Source organism: Oryza glaberrima, chromosome 7, assembly GCF_000147395.1.
Source record: "Oryza glaberrima chromosome 7, OglaRS2, whole genome shotgun sequence".
NCBI classification, from domain to species: Eukaryota; Viridiplantae; Streptophyta; class Magnoliopsida; order Poales; family Poaceae; genus Oryza; species Oryza glaberrima.
The window spans coordinates 16,251,225-16,277,374 of NC_068332.1; the positions used below are offsets into that span (position 1 = coordinate 16,251,225).

Consider the following 26,150-nt stretch of genomic DNA (forward strand, 5'->3'; position numbering starts at 1 on the left):
TCACAGCTACAAACACAGCCAAAATGCAAACAGAGCGAACTTAAGTCACCAAAAAATACTTTCAGAACCATGATCTTTACAACGCTAAGCCAGCCACCTGTATTTTTTTTTACCAGCAAACAAATTCTACGGTAAGTGTCAACCTTGTACATCTCGTACCAAAACGAATATTTTCTCCAGAAGAGACAATGATAACGGATACTCGCTTCAAAAGGAAGCACCATAAATAAATTGATGTGGGGAAGTTTCCTCAGCTCTGGTGCCAAAATGTCTCAAGGTAGGGCGTCAGCACTTCCACAAGTGGGGAGGCAGGTAAGTACTTCATTGAAACTATGCCATTGGTTGTCGCCTCCTGCAATCAGATTTTAAAAAATTATTCGTAGCTGTGGTAATAGAGCAATTTTATACAATGAAAAGCATTGTATACACCACAAGGTAAAGATACATCCGTATTATTAAACATGTTGACAACCAATTTAAAAATAGCTGAAGGTTACTAGGCAATCCTTAGCCAAATAAGGCTAGGAACTACAACTGCAGTTCCATTAACACCACCAATTGTTTCACTAGTAAAAGTTGCTTGACAACATAACTCTGATAGCTGTCCCTAACAACTTGACAGCAAACTGCCTTACATTTTTAACAGGCTATACTAAACAAAATTTAAAAATATTATGTAAGGTAAGCAAATCCAAACCCACAAGAGAAAGAAAAAATATATTACCTTTTTGGTCGGATGCGGTCCTCTTCAAAATCCATTATTCCTCCAGGTTCAGAGAGAAAGTCGTCATGCCCCCGTAAGTCGATGTCTGCCTGCTTAAATTGTTCAACTTCTGCCATCAAGTAAGAAACATGGTCCGGCAATTCCACTATTTAATACTATATGAATACTTAAAAGCATTTAATACTAAAATCAGAATGGAACACATGACAGTAACTGGACATGGGTCAACAGGTCATCAGAGGAATGAGGAACATAGAAAAACATCATAAGAATTATGCAAAAGCCTGATGTTCGCTAGAAAAAACAAAACAGATGCAAGTTTTTTTTCCTTTTTTTACTGTTCATCATTCAATATCTGAAAAACTACAGTATAGTTGGTGCTTCAAATTGATCCAACTCACCTTGATTGATTTTTTGGCTTCTTCTACCTTGTCTTCGAACTCTTTCTGGTGCTTCTTGTTCACTTCACTCATTGTATCAGCCCACTTAATTTTCTCCTGAATCTGATGCAATAAATTATCCGATGTTCCCAGCCTGTGCAATTTACATCAGCATGAGTTGGTACCAATAAACTTCCATTGGTCCCGTTAACATGCACCTCATAATGTTTCAACATAAAATGGACCGAGTAAAAATGTCAAAGCACGAGCATATAAACTGATTACTTGTGAAATGTCAAAAGCACAATATCAGCACCAAATGATGCATATACACTATTGTCTAAATGAAAAACCTCAGAGGTTATTCATCTTTTAACAAATTCAAGGAAACACTTCTATATGATTTAAAACATAAAGCTATGAACTGACAATAAAAACAATGGATAGTGTATAATTAAAACTTAAAAAGGTTAAAAGGCAGACAGAGTGGGTTGGCAAGAGAAGACACAATTTCACATTATCCCTACAGCACCCAACTACAAAAAACAACCAAAACCATACCAACTACAATAGTAGCCTGAAGGGACAACACACATGGAATCTAGAACAAATAAACATAGCAAAATAACCCAGCCGCAGTTCCCATAACACATGACCTCAATGTATCTTTCAGAAGGTCATATCAGATATGAGGGAGAACCATATATAAATGCAAACATTAAAACTTCTGTGAACAAAAAATAGGGATGGGATGCAACAATCACTCAAGTAAAGGTACACACCAGTCAGATAATGTATCTATCATATTGTTCAGCTGATCAGGTGTAAGATCCCTTCCAGTTGCAAATTGTACCTGTCAAGTACAGACAGAATTTAGGGGGATCATTTGCCAGCTAAACAATGAAACCATGAACAATGTACTTGTAAGAACAAGCATCTGACCTCAAAACACCTCCGCAGCTGATCCAATTTGCCCCTGACAATACCCTAGGGAAGCAATTAAACGTTAATATTTGACTAGAATACTAGCATCTATGGTGTAAAAGTTCAAGAAACAAACCGATGATCCTAAAGGCTAGAGAGCTTACAAGAGCAATAATCCACACAAGATATATTTGTAATGACATGGTTTTTGTTAGGGAGGTTAGAAGATGGAAAATAGAGATTTAAGTGCCTAAGGCAAAAAAATTCTCACCGAGTACATGCACTCATTGATGAGGAAATCTTCGAGTTCTCTTACATTGGAAACATCCAATTCTTGCATGAGTTGATCATATGGTAGCACCTGAATAGAAATGATAATAAAAACCAAGCACATTTAGTATTGTCTAAAGCAAAAACATAGAACAGAGTTTTAAGGTAAAAGATAATACTACATGAACTTGACTTCCAGTGCACACTCAAACAGGCTATGCACATAAAGAATAAGATAGTATTCACAGATAGTGTAAAGCTAAATTGGGCACACATAATAGGATGGAAGAAGCTTGTTTCTGGCATTGGTTGTTATCTGTTCAGAGAATCACTATCACTTAACACATATAACTGCATAGAACTATTTCCCATCATACGTAAAGAAAGAAGAATGAAAAACCTAGATAATAAACATGCAGACCAGCTATTATTTGATGAAACAACTGTGAGGATACATTTGGATCTTAAATTATCTTTGCTCAGCCTGGCATAAACCTGCTCATTTCATCTATGGCCCACATAAGCAAGGCAGCGAGGCACGATATTTGGTGCCATCAACAGTTCATGCTCACATGCTTGTCGATGAAGATGGGGCCATTTTTTCTCTCCTTTGACAGCAAGTTTTTTCTGACAATTGTTAAGCTAGATTGACAGAGAAAGTTAGATTTGTTTTCTTTTACTACCAAATGATAACTCCCCTTGCTATGCAAGGCTAAAATCCCCATTGCCAAGGATCTAAACGCTCCCTTAGTAACTTTATGTACACAGGATAAGCAAAAAAAAAATGCATAGCATATTAGACAGTATCAGCCTAAATTTGCACCTTGGTTGACTCAGCCAAAGTTAGCACGCTGAGTTGCTTCAGCTTCCGGACTTGATCAGGTAACAACGCAGGGAGATTGCCAGAATTACCTACATGTATGAAAATTAAAAACAATTAATGAAACAGTAAATGTTCATGTTCTGCACTTATCTGATATTACTATAAACAGAGAATACCACAAACTGCAGACCGTTTTAATGACATGCCGATGAGAGAGGAAACAACAAAATTCTAGCAACCACAGCCTGACACACACTGATCATATTGGTGGGTGAAAAGGCAAATTGATTGTCACAGCTCAAATTATGATTTCAAGCACAGAAATGTGATAATTCTATCCACATATTGTTGCAGAATATAAACCATAAGACAAAGATGAATTATGATTAATTAGTATGTGAATCCCATCCAAAAAATTAACCTATGACAATATAACACAAAAAAAAGTGTGAATTAACATTAACACAAATCAGCACTATTGTTAACCATTAAACATATGGGCTATGGCCCTCACATGCCAATCGCGTCCATGGTAAGCGGCTATTTCATAGGGTGTACCCCTAACACACAACAACAAGACAATGCACTAGACTCACGCACCAAATAAGCATACACATATGACGCATGACAACACATACATAAGGGCAATGTAATGTACGAATCGCAACGGGAGGGGGTGATCTTACTCTTGTAGTCCTTCAATGTCCCATAGGCGAAGAGGCGGAGCACGTCCAGAGACGACGCATACTGCGTTCCAGTGAGCTGCATCAACGAACTGACATTAGATCGAAATCAGAGGGGGGAGGAGAGGTGGTCCACCCCCAAAACCCTAACCCTAAACACGCGCGGCGCGGCGGGGCGCAGGCGGAGCGAGAGGCGGGGGGTCCCTTATACCTTGGAGAGGGCGGGGAGGGAGAGGAGCTCGGAGAAGGCGAAGAGGGCCGGGTGGGAGGTGGCCTCGAGCACGAGCGCCGCCAGCTGCGGCGCCGACGAGGAGAGGGCGGCCGCCTGCGCGGAGAACTGCTCGATCAGCTCCGCCTGCCGCCGCTCCGCGTCCATCGCCATCGCCGCCGGCGATTTGCCCGGGGGGCTAGTACGCGCTAGGGTTTGGGGGATCGGGGTTTCGCTTTCTTTTCGGTTTCGTTCGCCTCGGTGATATTCTGTGTGTTTTGTGGGATTGTAGTGGGGAGAGTGGGTTTCGGGTTCGGTTGGGCTCCACGGTGGTGGGTGGTGCTGGTGTCCGGCTCGTTGCCGCATACTCGTGCTCGGGAGTCGGGACCTGGAGGGCCACGGTCGCTCGGGCTGCGTGTCGACGTGGGGGCTTGCTGCCATTAAGAATGCATCTTCCCCGTTTACACACCAATTTTTTTTTAGCCTTCTTATTACTCCTCCTCCGTCTGCTTTTGATAGTTATATTTTATCTTGATACACAGATCAAGAATAAATAATTCTACTTATCATCCATTTAAACATGCTACTAGTCATTTCTCGTAAACAAGCGATTCATTAATATTTACATTTCTCGATGGCCATGCAACCAATCTTGTGTGGAAGAATGGAGAGTCATGCATTAAATCTGAGAAAGTCATTAAGATGATAAGTTGTTGGATTGAAATATGCCTATCAAAAATAAATTTTTCAAATTTGAAAATATAACTATCAAAAGTAGATGGAGAGAGTATTATACCGCCAAAATAAACATTTTTCAAATTTTAGCAATACCAGCGATAGACTAAATATGTTGTTGTCAAAATTCTCTAGGCATTAACAATGTTTGGTAACAAACTAAATACATTCACATGTTACATGTTTAGCTCATCCACATACATATTTTTGGATAGCCGATATAGTTCATTGCCTAATCTGTTCTACCTCATCAATGATCTGGGTATCGACTGCATCAGATCCAGGAATTACTTTCAGAGACTTGATTAGTTCAGCTAGATGTTTGACAGAAGATTTGAGCTATGATCTCTGATCCTCAGTAGCTTTGGGCAGATCGGCAAGTTTATGTTCTTCAATAGCAATCTGTGCATTGCACTGCTCCAATTCGGCTAGGAGTTCTATCTTCCGAGTATTCAGCCGATCTATGTTGGCTTGAGTGGACCTTGGACCAGCTTCCAACTCATCAAGTTTTGCCTTTTCTTCATTAATAGAAGTCCTGCTAGCCTGGATGGTGGCCTCAAGATCTTTTCTTTCACGGCGATCAGCAACCCTTTGTTTAGCCTTTTCAAGCTTGAGCTGATGATGTTCGAGGTATGCCGCTGGGGTGATAACATCGGTTAGTTCATCTGGGAGTTGGTCGTAGATTACAAGGAATCTATCTCTGATTGATCCACAACTGACCACCAGAGTTTCTAGGGAGCCTTCAAGCCGCTTTGAGATATCCAACAAGGTTGTTTTCACATTATCGGCTAGAGGCACCAAGGCTTTACTTGTAGTTTCTTCCTCTTCATCCATAAACTGCCTGATGTCAAAAGAAAACATATCGGCTAGAACCTGAAAAAGGAGAATATTGAGGTTACTGATTAGTAGAAGTAACATGATAGCCAATATGATTTGTGGATTCAAAATAGGCACTTACAGGGATGGCAGGGGCTGGTGCTACTTCTTCCTTCACATGATGGCTACCTGCAGCTGATGGAGTGCGTTCGCTTGATTCATGAGGAATAGGAGTTGGAGAACGAGGAGGCTGAAAAGAAATAAGTTTGGATTAGCATCGGTTATTTGGAAACTTAAAAGGAAAGATTTCAAGTTTAGTTTACCGATGGGGCTGGTGCTCTTGGTTTCTTGGAAGCTAGCTTCTTTTTCTACAATAGTACAAGTTGAGAATCGGCATAAAGGATTGGAGCAATAGATAGAAAATAAATGCATACCCTCGGTTTGTAAGTGGGATGTGCTGGAGGTGATGGAGTTCTTTGAGGAGCAGAAATGTCGGCTGGTGGTGTTTGTTCTCTTATCTCACTAATGTATTCCACTTTCATATATTCATATATGAGACTAGTAGATAAAGATATGCTTATAACAATGTTAGTCTCGTGTAATTGGATTTGTCATTAATCACCAAAACCAAATTAATGGCACTTGAACTTTCAATCTCCCCCTTTTTGGTGATTTACGACAAATCCATTAATAATGACCACATTTGGATATGAAGGGTTAAATAAATGATATAAATTAACATGATATCAACATGATATGAGAAAATGGCAATTGATTTATATCCATGCATGTGATGATTGTGCATATGGTGCATGTTGTATGCTATGCATGCGATGCTTGTGCATATAGTGCATGCTGGATGCTTTGATAAGTGATGATATGCACCAATTGTGGGATCCTAGAATATTTTCCTCCTGTATATCAACGATCATATCAAACGTGGGATCCTCAAATATTCTCCCCCTTTTGGCATTAATCACAAAAAGATTTGCATGGAACCGAAAGAGAAACAATTTTGCTCAAGCAAAACAAGAACAAACATTCATAAGACCAAATAAAAAAATTAGATGAAAGTGCAAAGCAAAAATTTGAGAAAAGATCCATGTAAGAAATGCTCCCCCTTACTCTCGGAGTCTTGTCACTTAGATAAGAAGAATTAGAATGGATTTTATTCGTAGGAGGGAGTGATTGTGAGCATTTGAACTTTCTCTCGAAATGTACTCATCAATTATTTTCTCTGTGAGAGGAGTTTGATCAAAGATACTTGAGAGATTTTTGGTCAAGTGTGTAATCCCGGTAATGGAATGACAAAGATTAGTAAATACCGAGTTCAAGATGATCAAAAGATACTACCATTTTATATGGACACTACTTGTGTATGCAAGTGTAAATTTGGAATCAAGAAATGGTAGTTGGCTTTGATAGCAAGGATCAACTTGTATTTGGTGGCAAAGATTAGAATTTGGAATCTACCCATGGAGGCTTGGTTCTGAAAAGTATAAAAATGACTTTTGAGTTTCGGTGGATTCATATATCATGGGCATTTCAAAAACCAAAAGAGTTCAAGCAAGGAACACATCCAAAAGAGTTCAAGAATTCATGAAGTTTTTCTAAAAAGAAAGGTCTCATTACTTGAAATATCACCATGCTCAAATAATCAACAAGAAGTGATATGCACTTGAATCCATGTTTTGCTGAAAAGCATATAGCAAAGGTGGCAACTTTTGGCAATGGAAACATGTGGAAACGAGATCAAAAAAATATGCCATAAATTCTGGAGCTAGATCATGAAAGAATACACAAGTTTCATTTTGGGACCATTTCCTAGATCTCAACCGAAATGTAGAAATGAAGCTCAAAATCTTTCAGCCAACTAAAACATTCTGATTTTTTTCAGACTCTTGAGACTGAAAAGGAGGTTGAAAAGGCATCCAAATGACCACTGAAAATTTTGAGTAAATTTGGAAGTAAACTTCAACTATTGAGGATCAAAAGTTGTTATGTAAGTTACTTCTAGTTTGCATCCCATTTATAGATAAAAACATCTCAAAGTTTCAATAAACTGGAAGTTTCAGATTTTTCAGATTTTTGATAACTCCATATTAGCTTATAAAACAACATTGAAAAAGCACCCAAATGACCTCTAACTATTATGGGTAAATTTGGCAATCGAGCTCAACTACAGAGGAACAAAAGTCATATGGTGATCTCTTCCAAATTTGCAATCTATTTGGAGATAAAAAATCACAAATCAGCCCTTGTTCTGAAAATTTCAGTAAGCTGAGCAAAAAGAGAAAAAGTCAAAATAATTTCAAATCAAATCCAAATGAGTTGAAACCGTGCAGATATGATCTTTATACTTGTGAGTAAATTTTCCAAAAAGAATTTCTTAAAAATATTTTTTCTATCAAAAGAAAATACAAAAGGAGCATTGTAGGCCTTTAGATTGATAAAATTTGAGTTGAGAGCTCAAATCACATTCAAATTTTAAATCCGTGGAGTTTGACATTTGTAAGACCTTAGGAGGGTTATAGAAACACTTCTAAGCCAAGACTCACAAAGAACTTTGGCTCAAAAGGCTTAACACACCATATGCAAGTTTTGGCAAAAATGGTCAAGTCAAGGTTTTGGCTGAAACTCAAAAGGTTATAGAGTTTGAATAATTGGTCTTTTGGGGAAACTTTGAATTAGAGAAATGTTTGGAATGACCAACCCTCAAACTTTTATATTAGAAATATTTTAAAAAATGCAATAGATTTTTATTTAGGGAGATAGATCATTTTGAGCAAAAACAAGATCATAAAAGATACTATTGGGACCAATTTTGCTATTTTGTTTCACAAATGAAAATTTTTACTTCAAAAGCCTTGCAAAACATTTGAAATACATATTAGGATACTTTTGAAAGGATTTTCACAAATTTAGGCTATTTAAATAAGATTTTTGACTTTTGACCAAAATAGGCTCTTTTGAAAGACTATAGATGCAACTTTTCGGAAAATTCAAATTTGAGAGCAAGAGGAATATGGATTTGATTCAGATTGCTCCCCATTGATGCATCCCTCATTTTTGCTCCATGAATTCAAGATTTGATAGTAAAGGCCATTTTTTTTTTACAAAAGACTACAAAAGCTCTCTTCTCAAATACCTTTCTCTAATAAAGCGAAAAGAAGCAAATGAGATGGTTTTGGAGAGAAATGAGTATGAATGAATCTTATGTACCCATTTGAGCTAGAATGATGCATTTATGCAACCCAACAATGAGAACTCATCTAAGTGCTAGTAGGTGGCCGTTTATGGTCAAGATAATATTTTGGATAAGATTGAGATTTAAATTTCTTTTGATTGATTGGCCTCTTGGACAAATTTTGAATACCAAAAATGTTTGAATTAGCCAAACTATCTTTTTCATTTTGAAACCATTCACAAATTCCTTTTAGAATTAAGTATACAAAACATTTAAGTTAAAAGCTAAAACAAGATACTTAGAGCTACATTTTTGTTGAATTCATTTTCTTTGAAAATTAGCTCTTCTTTGAAATACAAAAGTATTGAGAGACATTTCAAACATACTTTAAAATCATTTCCAAATATATTCTCATAGAAAAGCTATACTTTTTCAAAATTTTCACTTTTGGCTAAATGGTTTATTTTGAAATTACCAACTAGCACTTAGCCAACTTGAGCACATATGAGGGATGTGATATGCATGAATATGATTGAGTACTAAACACTCATATGCCACAACCTATCTTGCTCAAAAATGCATAAATGATGACTTTCACATATGCAAGGAATGTAAATTCTTAAATGCTATGAGAATACAATACAACCTACACAAGGTTAAATACAAGATAAATCAATATCGATACATGTAACCGAGATGACATTGGTTTTTTATGTGAATTTTGCAATGGTTGGCTCCAAATTCCAAACTTGGTGAGATCACTAACAAGTATATGGATTTACAAGAAACATATGATGAACTTTTGTGTTCCCATGAGAACCTTGTAGATTATCATGTCATGGTAGACATAGCTCATGAGGTGATAATTGCAACGGTAAAATCCTATGAGCCACATGTTCAAGTTGATTTTACTTGTGGCTAACACTTGTTGCTCCAAAACAAACATTTCCCCGAGCACTACATGTGACGCGGGCCCCACCTCTGCTATGCCTCTCGGGTCTTCGCAAGGCCACGTGAACCACATCAAAACGTTGGCTCGTGGAGCCCACCCAACACAGCCAGTAACCTGCGAACCTCACTGGGAGAGCTACTTGCACTGTGAGGGCATTCACAGTTGTAATGCCCCGATTTTCGGTCAGGATTAAAAATCATTTAATATTGCATTGTCTAGAAATTAAATAAAAGATAAATCAATTTAATCAAGTGAAATTATGGAGGAAATTAAAATTTCCTTTAAAAATCATTGGCCGAGAATATTTTGTAATATTTTTTGTGCCCTAATATACTCTCCGGAATTTTCTGTGAATTTTCGGAGCTCAAAAAGTAATTTTAATAGCACAAAGTTCATTGAATCAATTAAATAAAAAGAAAACAAATTAAAAACTCCCCTCCTCCTTGGGCCATTTTCGGCCCAAGAATCCTTCCCCTCCCCCGCGGCCCGCGCGCCCCTCCCCCTCTCGGGCCTCTCTCTCCCCCCCTCAGCCCGCTCGCCCTTGAAGTCTAAATAACCCCCTGCTCCCTCTCTCCCTCAGGCTGACAAATGGGACCGCGGGACCCACTTGTCAGGTCCATCCCCAACCTTCCTCCATCCCGGCCAGCAACCGCCCGAAGCCGCCATGCCGCCTGTTGCCGCCCACGTCGCCGCCGATTCCAGCCCTCCCACTCGTGCCCTCGCGCCCAAACCGAGTGAAATCGGTTCCCCTCCACCTGCTCTACACTCTTCCCATGTTTCCCCCGAAAATCGCGTCGGGATCGAGCTCCACTTCGCCCACGATGTCACCCACGTCGCCGGCCGTTGCCGCTCCAAATTCGCCACTCCCCGGCCTCCTCGTTGCTCCCTCGCGCTATAAAAAGCCTCCCCGTGCTCTCCTCTTCCGCTTACCCTTCCTCCCCGAGCTTCTCACACCCTCTCCCGTGCTCCCCACACGAGCCCACGCGCCGCCGCTCGCCGGCGACCCTCCAGCCGGCCGCTGCCGCCGTCCCCGCGCAGCGCCACTTGCGCCATCGCGTTCGCCGCTCTTTGCCGCACCCCAGCAGCTGCTCCATTTTCCCCAATAGCCACCGGAAAGCCACCCCACCGCGCCACCAACCTCCGCCGCTCGCCGGCATCATTCAGCCGCCCACCACCGCCGTGCTGTGCCGTTTCCACTGACGGCTTCGCCGCATCAAGCTTCACCCCGGCCTCCACTCCGAATCCACAAAACTACCACCAAAACGCCATTCCACCATGCATCCGAGCCACCACTGCCTCCTGTCGCGTCCAGCCGGCCACCACTACCGCCCTAGTGGCCGCTGCGCTGCGCCGCCGCCGCCGTCAGCGTCGCCATGCTGAGCTCCACCCCGGCAGCCGCTCCTCTCCCTTCAACCACCACCGAAAAACCATCCCCACCGCCAACCTTAGGCCGCTGCCGCATTTTCCGCCTCCGGCCGCCTCCTGCTGCCGTCCCAGACCACCTCGCGATGCGTCGTCGCCTTCTTCGGCTCTGCAAGGACGAGGAGTCCCTTGGCTCCAGCCGGAACGCCATCTGCCCCGCGCGAGGTGAGCTCCATCGCCGTGCTTGTTGCCTCCAGCTACCCTTCCTCGTGGTTCCCGGCCACCCTGCGCTCGCCTAACCCATCCATCACCTTCCTCACGTCACGGCGCCCCTTGGCTACCCCTCTGTTGGCGCCGCCCGTCGCCGGAACGCCGCCGCCCCCACTCCGCCGGGCTCCGCCGGCCGCCTTCCGTCGTCGTTCCGTCGCCGGCGCCCCTCGGTGAGGACCCCCTCCGTCTCCTCTCCCTTTCCCCTCTTTTCGCCGCCGCGTCGCGCCGCTGCCGCCGGTGGCCGTCCGGCCGTGTGCCGCCGACGCCTGGCGAGTCAGCTCCCTCCGTTGCCGATTTTGGGCGCTGCCCATGGACCACCCGTGCTCCTAGTCCACGGCGCCACCTAGGCCGCGGTGGACTTGGTCCACCGTGTGCCCTCCCCTTGGAGCCACTGATGTGCGGGGCCCGCGTGTCGGCGCCGGCTTCTCTTGCTGATGTCAGCGGCAGCCCTTTTCCTTTGTGAATATATTTAATAAATGCATCATAAACCGATAATAATTATAGAAATTCATTTAATGGCTCAACAACTTCTAAAATTCATATCTAATTCATTCGAACTCCAAATTGGGCCATTCAACTTGCAAAATTCATCTAAAAATGAGTTCTACATGTATGTTTACTTTTTATATATTGTTTCCTTGGTTTTTATTAGAGTTTTTCCTCGTTTTGCGTGCCAGCGTGTAGAATCCGTTGTTTCGGAAGTCCGCGGTCGCGAGGAAAAGAGTTCGGAAGATCAAAGTGAAGAAGCAAGGCAAGTCACACATTCCCCTTGTTTTTGATCCTAATTTATAAACGTTTTACCGTTTGCAAATAAACATGCATGTCTTGCTAATTACATGGAATCCGGGTATTACCTATCTGCATGCTTGTGCTATGTTTACTTGATATCTGTCCTTTGTCAACATTGGGTAATAAATCGACTAGCTCAGGTTACTTATGTGACCTAGCTAGAACTATATGCTTAGCCATGCTTAATTACCACTAGCTCAGTTGATGGGATAATTGCAGTATTAGACCTTTTTAGCATCAGAACGAGCTGCGTGCTCGAGACACCTGGCCATGTTTCAGTGGCCATAATTATCCAACTAAAATGCGACTGAATGGTGGGCTGTGGGTACATGGTTTTGCTAGTCGCACCCATGGCAATTAAGGACCGGTTTGCGGGATGCCCTGGAAGAACTTATCGTACTTACCACAAGCCAGCATGGGCAACGGTGGGCTTGTAGTGTAGCTTTCCTCTAGCTAATGCATCCAGGCAAGGGTGGGCATGATGGAGTTTGGATGGGCCCTGCGACGGCCTATGCGGCTTCCGGATTCACCTAGGCACGAGAGGGGACTGCCCGCTGCCTTGCGAGGAGTGGGGGTGAAACCTGAGGTGTGGTGTGCTTGGTTAGAGGGGGTTATGCGAAGGGTCCTGTCACGACCTCTTTCCGGTATGTCGTGGTGGCATGTCGGCGCACGGAAATGTGTCGTGGGGCTGTCTTGTGGGTACAGTTGTACACCTCTGATCAGAGTAAAACTATTCGAATAGCCGTGCCCGCGGTTATGGGCGGTCGACCAGATTCACCGTGATTAGTCCCACCTTAATAAATCGACTCAATGCACTGTAGTTCAGGTGGGTTAGTTGGGCCTGTTCAACGTGGTGTAGCGTTGATCAGTGGAGATTTAATGCTACTTTAATTACTCAACAGTTTTACTGTTTTGCTCAGTAAAACGTTTTACAACCGCCTTTATGCAAATAGCCTCAAACCGTCCTTGTATTCCCCTTGCACGCCTGCATCGTTGGTGTGGCTTGCTGATTACGGTGGTTGTACTCAGCCTTGCTATTATTCCCCTTTTCAGAAGTGTAGTGCTTCTGAGCTGAAGACGGAGTTAGAAGACCAAGGCTCAAACCCCAGTTGAGTTTTGCCTATGGAGTGGAGCTGAAGCCTCGCTAGGATCGCCTTTTTTCCGCTGCTGCTGCTTTTGTTTCGGTGTGAGGACTAAGTGCCTCTTCTGTAAGTATTTTACACTTTATTTACGTTTGGAACTGTTTATTACTTGTCGTTTTGTATACCCTGGCTGGTCTTAGACAGGGATTTAATGCACAAAATAATCTGGAAATTTGGGCTAAATTTCTAGGCGTGACAAAGTGGTATCAGAGCCAACTCGACTGTAGGTTGAGCCAAATGGTCACACCCTAAGGACAAGTTTTCTGAAAACCCTATTTGCAAAATGTCTCCTCTCGCCCTTCGACATTTTTTTGCGAAACGGTTTTTAAAATTCTCCTCCCTATCCCTCCAATTCTTTTAGTTGTCAAACCTGGAGGACAAGCCGTCAGCTTCGTGCCTGTTTCGTAGTCAAGTCGAGCCTCAGGCTTCGTGCAAAGAGCAAGAAGATCGATCAGTTCAGAGTTGTCGTTCCGCGAAGGCCAAGAGAAGTTTTCCCGGAGTTACCTAAACCCAATCCTTCCCAGAAGAGTAGTTTCGTTAGCTGCTAGATCGTGTGGTTGTTTGCTTGTGTGTAGGGGTATGGTTTGCATCATTGGTGGGGATGCGACCATACTAGGTTGTTTGCTTAAGCAACTTGAACCATAAAAATCTACTCACAACAGATCAGTAGGCAAGTGGTTTAGTACCTTACCTTTAGAAACCCCTCTCTTCCACCTCTCTTCCGTTCTGGCAGCGGATGGTCAGTATCAGAGAGAAGAGCAACAACAACGACGGTGTGTTAAAGTCATAGATCAACAGTTCAGTTGAAAGTTACAATGTACTCCCAATGCCAGAAGAACCCCTGCTCGTGATCAACATTTGGTGTCCAGGATCAGAAGATGGGTGTATTGATGTAGGAGATGCAAAGCTCGATGCAAGGTCGAATGTAGCGGAAGCAACTCCAGCAGTAGTGTGTTGCAGTCAGAGTCAGTGGATCAGTTCAAGACAACAAGCTACCAGCTGAGTCGGAGCACCTCGCTCTGGTCAGATCCTGGCTAGCCAAGATCTAATGATGGATGTGTCAGATGTTGATACCGCAACCGCAGAGTCCAAAGCAGCAGATGCAACGACAATGTCTCCAACAACAAGTACAAGCTCAACTGCAAGTCGGAATCAGGATCAGAGCGAAAGTCAGTTTGTTTTCCAAGAGCAAGCACCTGCAACCTCAGACAGTACGCCACCAAGTCTTCAGCAGACCAGCACAGCCAAGCCACCACTAATCCCAGGAGCAACAAGTGATACCTACAGAAGGTATGGGTTTCAAGGCCAGTTTCTTGCAAAGTGTTCAATCACCCGTTGGAATTATTTGTCAAAACGACCGACAATAGGGCACCGTGCCCAGGAGAGAAGAAATGTCCAGGTCAGCTTGCTTATAAAAACTATGGTACACCGCAGTCCAGTCTTTGGCAGAGAAAGGACGCATGATTCTTGTGAGAGGGAATATATCATGTGCTCAAGGATAATCAACTGACTTTGGTACTAGCTAAGGCAATGAGAGACCAAAGGACAACTTTGCAACATGTTCGTCAACTTATGGCAGTCAGTAACAACAGAAGCAATACTTCCGCCCTTCCACCAGCTCCATCTGCCGCGGCAACCCACAATGATAGTAATAACATTGTCACCAAAGTTATGAGTTCTTTGCTCTGGTTTCAGTTGGGAGCATGCACAGCGGGAAGAGTGCGCATCAAAGATCCATCAAGTGAGACATGTCTCAATCGTCTTGAGCCGGGACATCACCTTAGTAATGGTCTACTCTTGAGACCAAGAAAGGTAGTCCACCATTGTTTCCAACTGTTGGAAGACCTATCATCTCTCAAAAGGTTGTTCAGCGCCAAAGCGTCAGTTTCATCAAGTCAGCAACATGGTTAAAATGCCTTTGCCTCCTCAAGTTACATTAGTTCCTGTATGAAGTGGTCAGATCCAGTCCAAAGACCCTAGAAAGAGAAGTACTACCAACCGTCACTTGGTTGTAAAGTTTCCATCACGATGAATGTAATTAAGTGCACTGACAAGGTCTCTATTATTTCTCTAGCAATCATTTCAAGATTTCAGAATCAGCACCAGCAGAGCAGACGAAGCCAGGAAATCAGTGATCTACTTTAACTGCAGAGAGACATCTCAATTCTTCAGCAGCGACTGCAGTCAATGTCTCAAGCATTAGACTTCAATGTGGTTATCAACATCAGCCATGCATCTCATGCTGCTCCAACTCAGATGTCTGGCAAGTAATTAACAGAAGAGTTGCACCGACAGTGAGAAGGTCTCGTTCCTTTCAGCTATCAAGAGGATTGATGTTTGTCTTAGGAACGTCATTAGTCAAAGTTTTGTTCTTGTGGGAGCTTCAGCAGTTCTGTCAGCAAGAGTCAACAATTGTGCACTGGCCTTTGGTGTTGAAATACCTTCCTTGTGCATAGAAGTTCCAATCCAGTGATATAGTTGAAAAGGGAATATTGAATAGAGTAAGAGTCAAGCGGTTCTCTTCTTTTCACCTTTGAGTATGCAAAAGCAAGTTAACATGTGTATCTGCAAGTTACAAGAAACCAAGAGTTTCCCTTCTAACTCATCGCACTTTTGTTGTGCTCCAAAACCTGTTTGCGAGCCAGTAAAGAAAGGATTAACCAATGAAGTGACAATGGTTGGATCCATGGTGCTCGACACTATGAAATCTCTCTAAAGGCAGTATCAAGGGTATTTCAAGTGTAAGGAGTAACGAAAAAAAATATTCGGAAGTAACATCATACAAGGAATCTCTACCCTTGGAAACCGTTAGAGAATGGTAAGCGGCAATTACACCCTAGTGGTGTGATTATGAAACAAGAATGGTTTCCATAGTTCAAGGCAACCGCTATAAATTCTAGAAAATCCTCATGAGGTTTCCCAGAAGTTGAAAAAAAGAAATTGTTCCAATACATGGGTCAGAAGTATACATAGTCAAGTCCAGAAATGTGTAGTCAAGCAGGGTATATGGCAGAGAATCCCCTTTCAACGGATCATCTTTACCGAAAATATGAAAGTGAAGTTGTTATGACCAGAGAACAGAAACTCTCGGCAGCATCAAAGTCAGCTTCTGGCAGTCCCGCAGATTACAATATTTTTGGGAAAGCAATTGCAGGGTTTACAGTTCATCAATCCAGGAAGAGTCAGCAAAAAAAAAATTGATGTGTGGGGTTATGTCATGAGAAGGACTCTTGAGTTTGATTCGTTAAGTGGTCAGTGTGTGCTTCAAAGAATGTCAACTATGCAATCTGTCCAGGCATACGGCACCGAGGTCAGGCTAGAAGCAGGACGGTTATGCCAACAGTAGAACTGATTGGGAATGTTAGTCATGAGTCAGTATGTTTATGAGCTAAATGAGAGTTCCTATGTATGGAATTTCCTATCATCAACGAAGTTAAGTTTCAGATCTTGTCGGGAGGAAAGTGCACCGTCATTGTTTCATGTTGATTGATTGACGAAGTTTTCAGTCTTCAAAGCCAGGACTCTTTTTAAAATCAGAGAAGTGTTGGTTTTTTTTTCCAAGGCCAGCAGTTCAATTGTTCCTAGTCAGGCAAAAAGTATGACTACTCCTGTAAGGGGGGTAGGTCGCAGAGATGAGCTTTGGCTCACCTCATCGCTGTTTCAGTTGAAGGTTCAACCTAGTGCAACAATTCGGGTAGTACTTGAATAAGTCAGTTGCAAGGTGTCAGCTGAGTTACACCGATCTCAGGGCATCCGATTGAATTCTAAGGTACACCCGTGAGGCTAGTTCAACAACTCCGCTTAGAGAAGCGGCATCAGGGACAGTTGCAGTTCAGACGAAAGATTGATCAAGCAGCTTCTTAGAATACTTACCGTTCATGTCAAGAGCAGCCCAAGCGAATTAAGGGTCAATGATTTACGAATGCCAGAGATAAGTTTTAGGAACAACTCCATCCTTCTCTAGCCAGCTTGGTGAACTGTCAGGTTATCAAATTGCTAGTACCAACGGTTCAGCCCAAGATAAGAGAGTTTCACGAGCATCCGCAGCCCTAGTTTGGGTCAGTTCAAGCAGAACCAATCAGTTCAGTTTTGGGAAGCAATGGGACAGCAGGGTTGAATCCAGCCAGATCGCTCGTATAGCTTTCATCAGTTAATCGGTCGTGTTGGGTACCAGAACTCCAGGGATCTAATCCAATGAGGCCAGTCAGTTCAGTTGTTTGAAGCAAAAGAACAGAATGGTCGATGCCGATCAGTTCAGTTATGCAGGTTTGATCCATCGAGCAATCAGTCAATCAGTCAGTCCGAAACAGAAAAAAACAGTGCAGTGTGCAGATCAGTCAGATCGGACAGACCACCCGCACAACTAGTTTTCTTTCTAGCCATCCCAGAATCTCGGGATGAGATTCTTGTAAGGGGGTAGATTTGTAACGCCCTAATTTTTAGTCGGGATTAAAAATCATTTAATAATGCATTGTCTAGAAATTAAATAAAAGATAAATCAATTTAATCAAGTGAAATTATGGAGGAAATTAAAATTTCCTTTAAAAATCATTGGCCGAGAATATTTTGTAATATTTTTTGTGCCCTAATTTACTCTCCGGAATTTTCCGTGAATTTTCGGAGCTCAAGAAGTAATTTTAATAGCACAAAGTTCATTGAATCAATTAAATAAAAAGAAAACAAATTAAAAACTCCCCTTCCTCCTTGGGCCATTTTCGGCCCAAGAATCCTTCCCCTCCCCCGCGGCCCGCGCGCCCCTCCCACTCTCGGGCCTCTCTCTCTCCCCCTCGGCCCGCTCGCCCTTGAAGTCTAAATAACCCCCTGCTCCCTCTCTCCCTCAGGCCGACAAGTGGGACCATGGGACCCACTTGTCAGGTCCATCCCCAACCTTCCTCCATCCCGGCCAGCAACCGCCCGAAGCCGCCATGCCGCCCGTTGCCGCCCACGTCGCCGCCGATTCCGGCCCTCCAACTCGTGCCCTCGCGCCCAAACCGAGTGAAATTGGTTCCCCTCCACCTGCTCTACACTCTCCCCACGTTTCCCCCGAAAATCGCGTCGGGATCGAGCTCCACTTCGCCCACGATGTCGCCCACGTCGCCGGCCATTGCCGCTCCAAATTCGCAACTCCCCGGCCTCCCCGTTGCTCCCTCGCGCTATAAAAAGCCTGCCCGTGCTCTCCTCTTCCGTTTACCCTTACTCCCCGAGCTCCTCGCGCCCTCTCCCGTGCTCCCCACGCGAGCCCAAGCGCCGCCGCTCGCCGGCGACCCTCCAGCCAGCCGCTGCCGCCGCTACCGCCGTCCCCGCGCCGCGCCGCTTGCGCCATCGCGTTCGCCGCTCTTTGCCGCACCCCGGCAGCTGCTCTATTTTCCCCAATAGCCAACGGAATTCCGCCCCACCGCGCCACCAACCTCCGCCGCTTGCCGGCATCATTCAGCCGCCCACCACCGCCGTTCCCGTCGCCGCCGTGCTGCGCCGTTTCCACCGACGGCTTCGCCGCATCAAGCTCCACCCCGGCCTCTACTCCGAATCCACAAAACCACCACCAAAACGCCATTCCACCGTGCATCCGAGCCACCACTGCCTCCCGTCGCGTCCAGCCGGCCACCACTACCACCCTAGTGGCCGCTGCGCTGCGCCGCCGCCGCCGTCAGGATCGCCATGCTGAGCTCCACCCCGGCAGCCGCTCCTCTCCCTTCAACCACCACCGAAAAACCATCCACACCGCCAACCTTAGGCCGCTGCCGCATTTTCCGCCTCCGGCCGCCTCCTGCTGCCGTCCCAGACCACCTCGCGATGCGTCGTCGCCTCCTTCGGCTCTGCAAGGACGAGGAGTCCCTTGGCTGCCTCCTCACCGTCGCCATCCCCCGCCGGAACGCCATCTGCCCCGCGCGAGGTGAGCTCCATCGCCATGCTTGTTGCCTCCAGCTACCCTTCCTCGTGGTTCCCGGCCACCCTGCGCTCGCCTAACCCATTCATCACCTTCCTCACGTCACGGCGCCCCTTGGCCGCCCCTCTGTTGCCGCCGCCCATCGCCGGAGCGTCGCCACCCCCTCTTCACCCGAGCTCCGCCAGCCGCCTTCCGTCGTCGTTCCGTCGCCGGCACCCCTCGGTGAGGACCCCCTCCGTCTCCTCTCCCTTTCCCCTCTTTTCGCCGCCGCGTCGCGCCGCCGCCGCCGGTGGCCGTCCGGCCGTGTGCCGCCGACGCCTGGCGAGTTAGCTCCCTCTGTTGCCAATTTTGGGCGCTGCCTGTGGACCGCCCGTGCTCCTGGTCCACGGCGCCGCCTAGGCCACGGTGGACTTGGTCCACCGTGTGCCCTCCCCTTGGAGCCGCTGACGTACGGGGCCCGCGTGTCGGCGCCGGCTTCTCTTGCTGATGTCAGCGGCAGCCCTTTTCCTTTGTGAAAATATTTAATAAATGCATCATAAACCGATAATAATTATAGAAATTCATTTAATGGATCAACAACTTCTAAAATTCATATCTAATTCATTCGAACTTCAAATTGGGCCATTCAACTTGCAAAATTCATCTAAAATTGAGTTCTACGTGTATGTTTACTTTTTATGTATTGTTTCCTTGGTTTTTATTAGATTTTTTCCTCGTTTTGCGTGCCAGCGTGTAGAATCCGTTGTTTCGGAAGTCCGCAGTCGCGAGGAAAAGAGTTCGGAAGATCAAAGTGAAGAAGCAAGGCAAGTCACACATTCCCCTTGAGCATTTTGATCCTGATTTACAAAATAGTCTGGAAATTTGGGCTAAATTTCTGGGCGTGACACTTCTCCAGTCTCCACTCCCCTCCCCTCTCTGGCGATGAGGCCGGGGAGGCGCGGTCCCACGTCGGGTAGATCTGGCTGCTCCACAGCGCCCTCCTCCTCTGCTCAACTCCCTCACGGCCAGCGAGCTCGGGGGATCTGGTGACAACCTGACGAAGCCGGCAATGTCCTCACCTTCCTCAACCCCTCTCATCCCCCTCCCCTCGTGCGGCAATGTCCTCACCTTTCTCAACCCCTCTCATCCCCCTCCCCTCGTGCGGCAGTCGACCTCCCGGCAACGAAATGACATCTTGGCGGCGCGGATCGAGGGAGGCGGCTCCGGATCGACCTCAGCGGGGCGGATCGAGCTTGCCGGCTCCAGGTCAACCTCAGCCCCGTCGGATCGAGGTCACGGCGGCATATCGAGCTTGTCAATGGCGGACTGACCTCGGCGTTGCAGATAAAGCTCCCGTACCAGACGATGGCGCCACTAAGCTCGCCAAATCCGCCAGCTCTGGCCTTGGGCGGAGGTGACATCTCGGCAGCGGTGGCGGCACATCATCGGCAGCAGCCCGAAGATGACGTCTTGACAGCACAACAGCTCGACCATCGCCATCTTACCTTCCTCCCTTTTCATCTGGCACACGCATAGCCTCAGCGACAACGCAAAGCTCTGACACACTGACGAGAAACGCTGGGCTTTGTCTGGCTCTGCGTTCTTCACTTGCTAGCGGGCGGAGCAGACGTGGCGGGGAATCTTTGACGTGGAAGCCTGAGGCTAAATAACATGTGTATGCATTGTGAATGACCTAAGAACTAGGGCTATATATATGTCTCGATGCATCCATTTGGTGGTTAAAAGTGGCTTTTGTTCGAAAATGCTTGTGGTCGAACGTCCGACGCAACAAAGAAAATCGGATATGATCTGCTCACGAGTCACGACCTACATGCATGTCTAGTTGTTGTCTCATCTTTTCTATCAGGTTACTGCATGGCTGCAAATTTCTCTCTCTTACTTTTTTCCTTAGTACTTCACTCTAACGTATAAGTACGTATGTATGTAAAAAAAAGCTATGCATGTATTAGTAACTTCAAACTATTTTTCTCCAAATATGTTAATTGCCGATTACACTATGATACCCGTTGTAATTAAATTTTTACAACAAGGTCTTAGTTGATTATATTTTGATGAAAAAAATAAATAAGAAGAATAAAACACTGTTAGAACTTAATTGAAACATTTTTATTCCATATATGAAACATCGAGTTATAAGTACCTAATTGAAACATTTTTATTCCATATATGAAACATCGAGTTATAAGTGCTGTAACACTGCACATATCTATTGAAACACTCAAAAAATATATCGGTGCAACATTTACATTGAACTAAAATACTTATTGAATCATCTAAATAATATCATGTGCACCATTTATAAAGATCTACTGCAACATGAAATTTAAAATGTGCAACATAGTCAAATTCAAATTGAAACATTTATTTCTCGCACGTGAAACGTCCAAGTTTAACAGTTAAAACATCTGTATTTTTTTCATCAGAATATAATGATATGATATCTTATTATAAAGATTTAGTTATGATGAATACAATGGTGCAATCGGTTTGTAAATCGGATAAATGGTTTTCAAGGAAAAAAGATTGGGATTAGCTGAAAAATTATCGAGTGTTTTTTTTTGAGGAAAAACTTTCAAATCTAACTATAGTATATAATTTAACTAGAACTATACTATAATAATAATAACTTGTATATATGTATTAAAATAATATATGCAACTTTATATCTAATTTATAATTTATATAGAGATAACAATGTAGTTATAGTGTAGTTACAATATAATTATAGTGTAACTGCAATGTAACTAGCATATAACTATAATGTAACTTGAACAAATCTATCATAAGCATGCGATGATGGGACTAACTTGTAAAAAGATAGTTTAGATCCAATAGCAAAATATCTCAGCACAAATTTTAGCGCAGAATCAACGGCCAAAAACTTTTGACAGTTTTCACTCATGAAAACTGTCGACAGTCAGCTAGCAGTTCCGAAAAGGTTTGAAGCTTGCCACTGTCCCTGCACCTCTCTCATTCGGTATTGTGCATGCGCGGTCAAATTTTTATCAATGTTGCTCTTCTCTGCATGTATAGGTAATAGTTTTTTAATCGGATAGATATAGAAGGATGGATATGGATATAATAATAGAAGAGATGTTCGATGAAAACTATCACATAGACGTCCGATCGGTAGTCGTCTCCACTTTTGTTGCCTCCACAGAGTGGCCTCTTTTTGGCCGCCCGCGCCACTTCCGCCCACATCGCTGTGGTTTGTTGACCAGGCTGCTACAACAATGACGGTGTCGAACCCGCACCTCCGAAGGTGCTTGACGATTCCTTTCCTGGCAGCCGAGCCGACCACCACTTGATGAAAAAATGGGCATACCTTGGCAGAAGGATGGATTCTAATAGCTCGAGTGGACGTCCACCCGTTTATTGCATGTCAACTAAATGGCTACGAAAAATTTTCAAAAAAATTGGCAAGATAGATCAATATATAATATATCACTCCACAAACATGCAAGTTAAAATTCAACTTCTACAAGTTGTAACAAAAATAACAAATTTAACTGTAAATATACATATAGTAATTTGAGTTTTGTTTGTTATTTTTATTACAATCTGTAGAAATTGAATTTTAACTTGCATGTTTGTGGATTGATACATTACATATTGATCTATCTTATTCATATTTTTTTAATTTTTTTCATAACTATTTAGATGATATACAATAAACGGGTGGACATCCACTCGAGCTGTTAATATAGTTTCCCGCCTTCTGCCTGCTCTTCAACGATCTCCTCGACGTCCTGCGCCTCGTCGCCCCGCCAATCACCAGCAACACTAGCGGTCAGCGCCGAGGGCCTCTTCACCGTGCGCGTCGTCCGCCTCGCCACCGTCAGCCGCGGTTGCAGCAGCAGCCAGTGCGCCGCCGCCACCAGCCCGGAGAAGGAGGCCGCCCCGAGCTCCGCTCCCTTCTCCCGGTGCACGCGGATAGCGATGCCCCCTCCAGGGGCATGCCAATATGCCATGCCCCGGGAAGCGCGCCGCCTTGGTCCTGGTGGCCGCCGTGGCATGCCCGCTTTGCGCGGTGCTTGTGGCGGCGGCGCCGATTCGACCTAGCCCGAGTACTGGACGGCCCGGAGGCCGGCCGTAGAGGATGAGGCGCGAGGCCTCGCTCGTGGCCGCACCTCGTAGCGGGGGCGCTAACCTCCACACCCGTTTCCGGCCGAAGCAGGGAGCAGCATGCTCGCCACCGATCGCGCGTCGTGCCGTCCCCGCAACGCCCTGGTCACGGGTTGCGGCCGCGAGTGCGTCCGCGCGGCGTGGGTGATGACGCAGCAACCTCAATCCACGGGGCACTGTAGGGAGGAGGAGGACGCTCGTGGTTGAGGACTTGGCCACGGACCCGAACAGGAGGAACCTCGTGGAGGCCGGCCGTCGCGTAGCGGAGGAGAAGCACTGCGACCGCCTCGCCCGCGCCGAGGAGGTGACCGGCGGCTCTATGCGTTACGGGGTGGCCACCGGCGGCGGAAGGCAGGCAGCGAACCCACGAATCGCCACCGGCGTCGGGATGCCATGTCAAGCGGCGAGATAGGCAGATTGCATTGAGCCGCACGCCGTGGCTGTCGGCAGTCGGCACCACACTGATGAAATCACCCGCACGAGAGAGTGCAGCGAGTGCTTGATGCCGTCGAAATCAGCGACGTCGAAGTCGAAGGTCGCCGTGACTTGCGCCTCGTCCGGTGGCGACGTTACGGGGCTCACCGAGGGCTCTCCAGGTACCTGCCCTCCTGAGTCCCGAGCTCGATGCGGATTACCATCGCGCGCCACCGCGTCGTGCGGGAAGAGGAGAAGAAGAGAACGGGCGCTGATGCCGCTCGTCGCCTCGATGGCTGTTTCCGCCGCCGCACGACGTGGCTCCACCCTTCCGATATCGCCGCCAGCGAAGCGGCCGGAGATGCTGGTTTCCCCGCATCGGCGTGACCACCACAATGCGCCGCGACGGTCGGCTCCCATTTGGCAACCGCCACGGTCTATTGTCGCGTTCGCCGGGAAGAACGGCTTGTCGGAGAACCTCATGAAGCAGCCGGCGTCCATGGCGCGCCCGTCGGAGTCCGGCGGCCGCCCGTCGATGTTCCTCGCCGCCACCTCCTGGCACTGCGTGCACCCGCCCTCCCCAACAGTCTCCACTCACTGGGACGCCGCGAGCCACGAGGCGCGAGGCGCCGCGGCCGCGAGCTCGCCGACCAGCCCACGCGCTGCGTCCACGAACCCGCCGTCGGCGACGTCGGCGGAGCCGTTGCACACCTGCGTGTTCTCAGGCAGCGTGGCCGGGCAGTCGAGGCAGGCGGCGCTCTCGTACCTCACGACGCAGCCGTCGAGGATGGCGCGCCCGCTGTTGGCGGCGCCGCACCTGGCGCGGAGGCGCGACGCGGCGGCCGGCGTCGAAGCACGCGACGCAGTCCGCTCCCGCGACGTACGGGCGGCACTACGCCATGGCGAACGCCGGCGCGTCGGCGAGTGGCTCCGCCGCCACCACCACCGCTGGATGACAGGTTGGCGAGGAGCACGGCGAAGGTATCGCTGACGGCGGCGAGGAAGGCGCGAGTGGTAGGGTGGCAAGGCCAAGGAAGGAAACGTGCAGTGTACACTACTGATTGGACGAGGTATAAATCAGAGAAATCGACAAGCAGCGATGCAACAGCCTTCTTCTTCTTCTTCTTCCCTTCCCTCTCGGCTCTGGCTTGCAGCGGAAGCTAAGCAGAGAGCAGAGCTTTGTATCGAAGCTTCTGGAAGCAGAGAGGCTGGGCCCACCTGCCTCTCCATTCCTCTCATCCTCGTCGATAGATCGAGCAGCTTGCCGCCGCGCGCTCGTGCAAGTGCAGCGCGTGCCGGTCAATAAAATCCCCTCCGTCACGGCTCCCATCCACGATTACCCCAATCGCCGCCCTTCCCTCACCCACCCACCGCCGCATTCGCAACCGCCTTCCTCCTCCGCAACCGCAAGCGCAACACGCAACATGCGTAATCAACAGGCGGCCGAGCCACACCGCGCGCCATGGGTGGCGGCTGCTCCGCCACAGCCACGCCGCCGCGCCCGCGGCCGGCTTCCCTTCGGCAACCGCCACGGCCAGGGCGGTGGTCGCCATGCTTCTCCGCGGCGGTTTGGCGGCCTCCACGACCACGAGCGCCCTCCTCATCGGGTCGGTCCCCACCGCGCCGCGTGGAATGAGGCTCCTCCACCACGTCCTCAGCCACGCCACGGCGGCCACGGCCTCGTCGCGGGGGAACCACGGCAACCGCGACGCGGCGTCCTGGAGGAGCTGGAGCTCGATGGTGCTGGGGCACGAGGCGGCGCCGGGCGCAATCCCGCCCAATGGATTGCTGGTCCGCGCCAGCAGCCACGCCGCGGCGGCGATCTCCATCCCGTCGCTCGTGGCCACGCACTAGGAGGTGGGCACGCTGCTCCCTCTCGGGCCGTGCGTGGCGAAGTCGTGGACGTGGAGAGAGGACGCCAGCACGGTAGCCAGGTTGCCGTCGCTTCTCCTCCTCCTCCTCCTCCACCCCTTCATACTCCAGTGTGGTTGCCCAAGATCGGCGCCAACACCGACGGGCCATTCTGGCTTTCCCGTTTTGGAGGTCACGGACAGCAAGCGCGCGTACTCACCGGGCGCAGCAGTTCGGGGCTTCCTGGTGCCAGACCGCAGTGGTCGAAGGGAGCTCTACGCCCAGATTTGCGGCGGCGGCGACAAGGACCTGCTCGTCTGCGTTCGCCGCGTTGGCGAGTCCGTGGTCGGGTCGGGGCCCCGCTTCGTCGCGTCGAGGCGCGCGGCAGGCGCGGTGGCGAGGCTTTGCTGTCGCTGCGTGGTCCGCCAGCGGCCGATGGTGGCGGGGCTCTGCCGCTGCATGTTCGCCCAGCGGTCGAGGGTGACCAGGCTCGACTGCCGCGTGTTCGCCCAGCGGTTGAGGACGCCGAGGGTGGCGGGGCTCCGCCGCTGCCGCTGCAGCTGCATGTTCGCCCAGCGGTCGAGGGAGCGGTTGAGGACGTCGAGGGT

At 47.2% G+C, this 26,150-nt stretch overlaps 1 protein-coding gene across 4 annotated transcripts; it reads right to left on the reverse strand.

Moving 5' to 3' along the window:
* Positions 1–28: 28 nt before the first annotated feature.
* LOC127779680 (COP9 signalosome complex subunit 7) lies at positions 29–4,316 on the reverse strand. Of its 4 annotated transcripts, none has more exons than XM_052306538.1 (9): positions 4,016–4,316; positions 3,808–3,883; positions 3,122–3,210; positions 2,300–2,389; positions 2,047–2,091; positions 1,887–1,957; positions 1,126–1,258; positions 725–830; positions 29–352 (listed from the first exon to the last, which is right to left on the reverse strand). In XM_052306538.1, the coding sequence occupies exons 1-8, from the start codon at positions 4,184–4,186 to the stop codon at positions 759–761; spliced, it is 747 nt and encodes a 248-aa protein (XP_052162498.1). In that variant the 5' UTR covers positions 4,187–4,316; the 3' UTR covers positions 29–352; positions 725–758. The 4 variants fall into 4 exon arrangements, with proteins under 4 accessions (XP_052162498.1, XP_052162495.1, XP_052162497.1 ...); XM_052306535.1 differs by having other exon boundaries at positions 725–816; positions 4,016–4,315; XM_052306537.1 differs by having other exon boundaries at positions 725–833; positions 4,016–4,315.
* Between the last annotated feature and the right edge of the window lie 21,834 nt (positions 4,317–26,150).

Coding starts and splice junctions, on each gene's coding strand:
- LOC127779680 (XM_052306535.1), bottom strand. CDS start 4,186: ATGGCGATGGACGCGGAGCGGCGGCAGGCGGAGCTGATCGAGCAGTTC. Junction 1,958..2,046: donor AGCTGCGGAGGTGTTTTGAG/GTCAGATGCTTG, acceptor TGTACTTGACAG/GTACAATTTGCAACTGGAAG. Junction 1,259..1,886: donor ATAGATACATTATCTGACTG/GTGTGTACCTTT, acceptor TAAATTGCACAG/GCTGGGAACATCGGATAATT.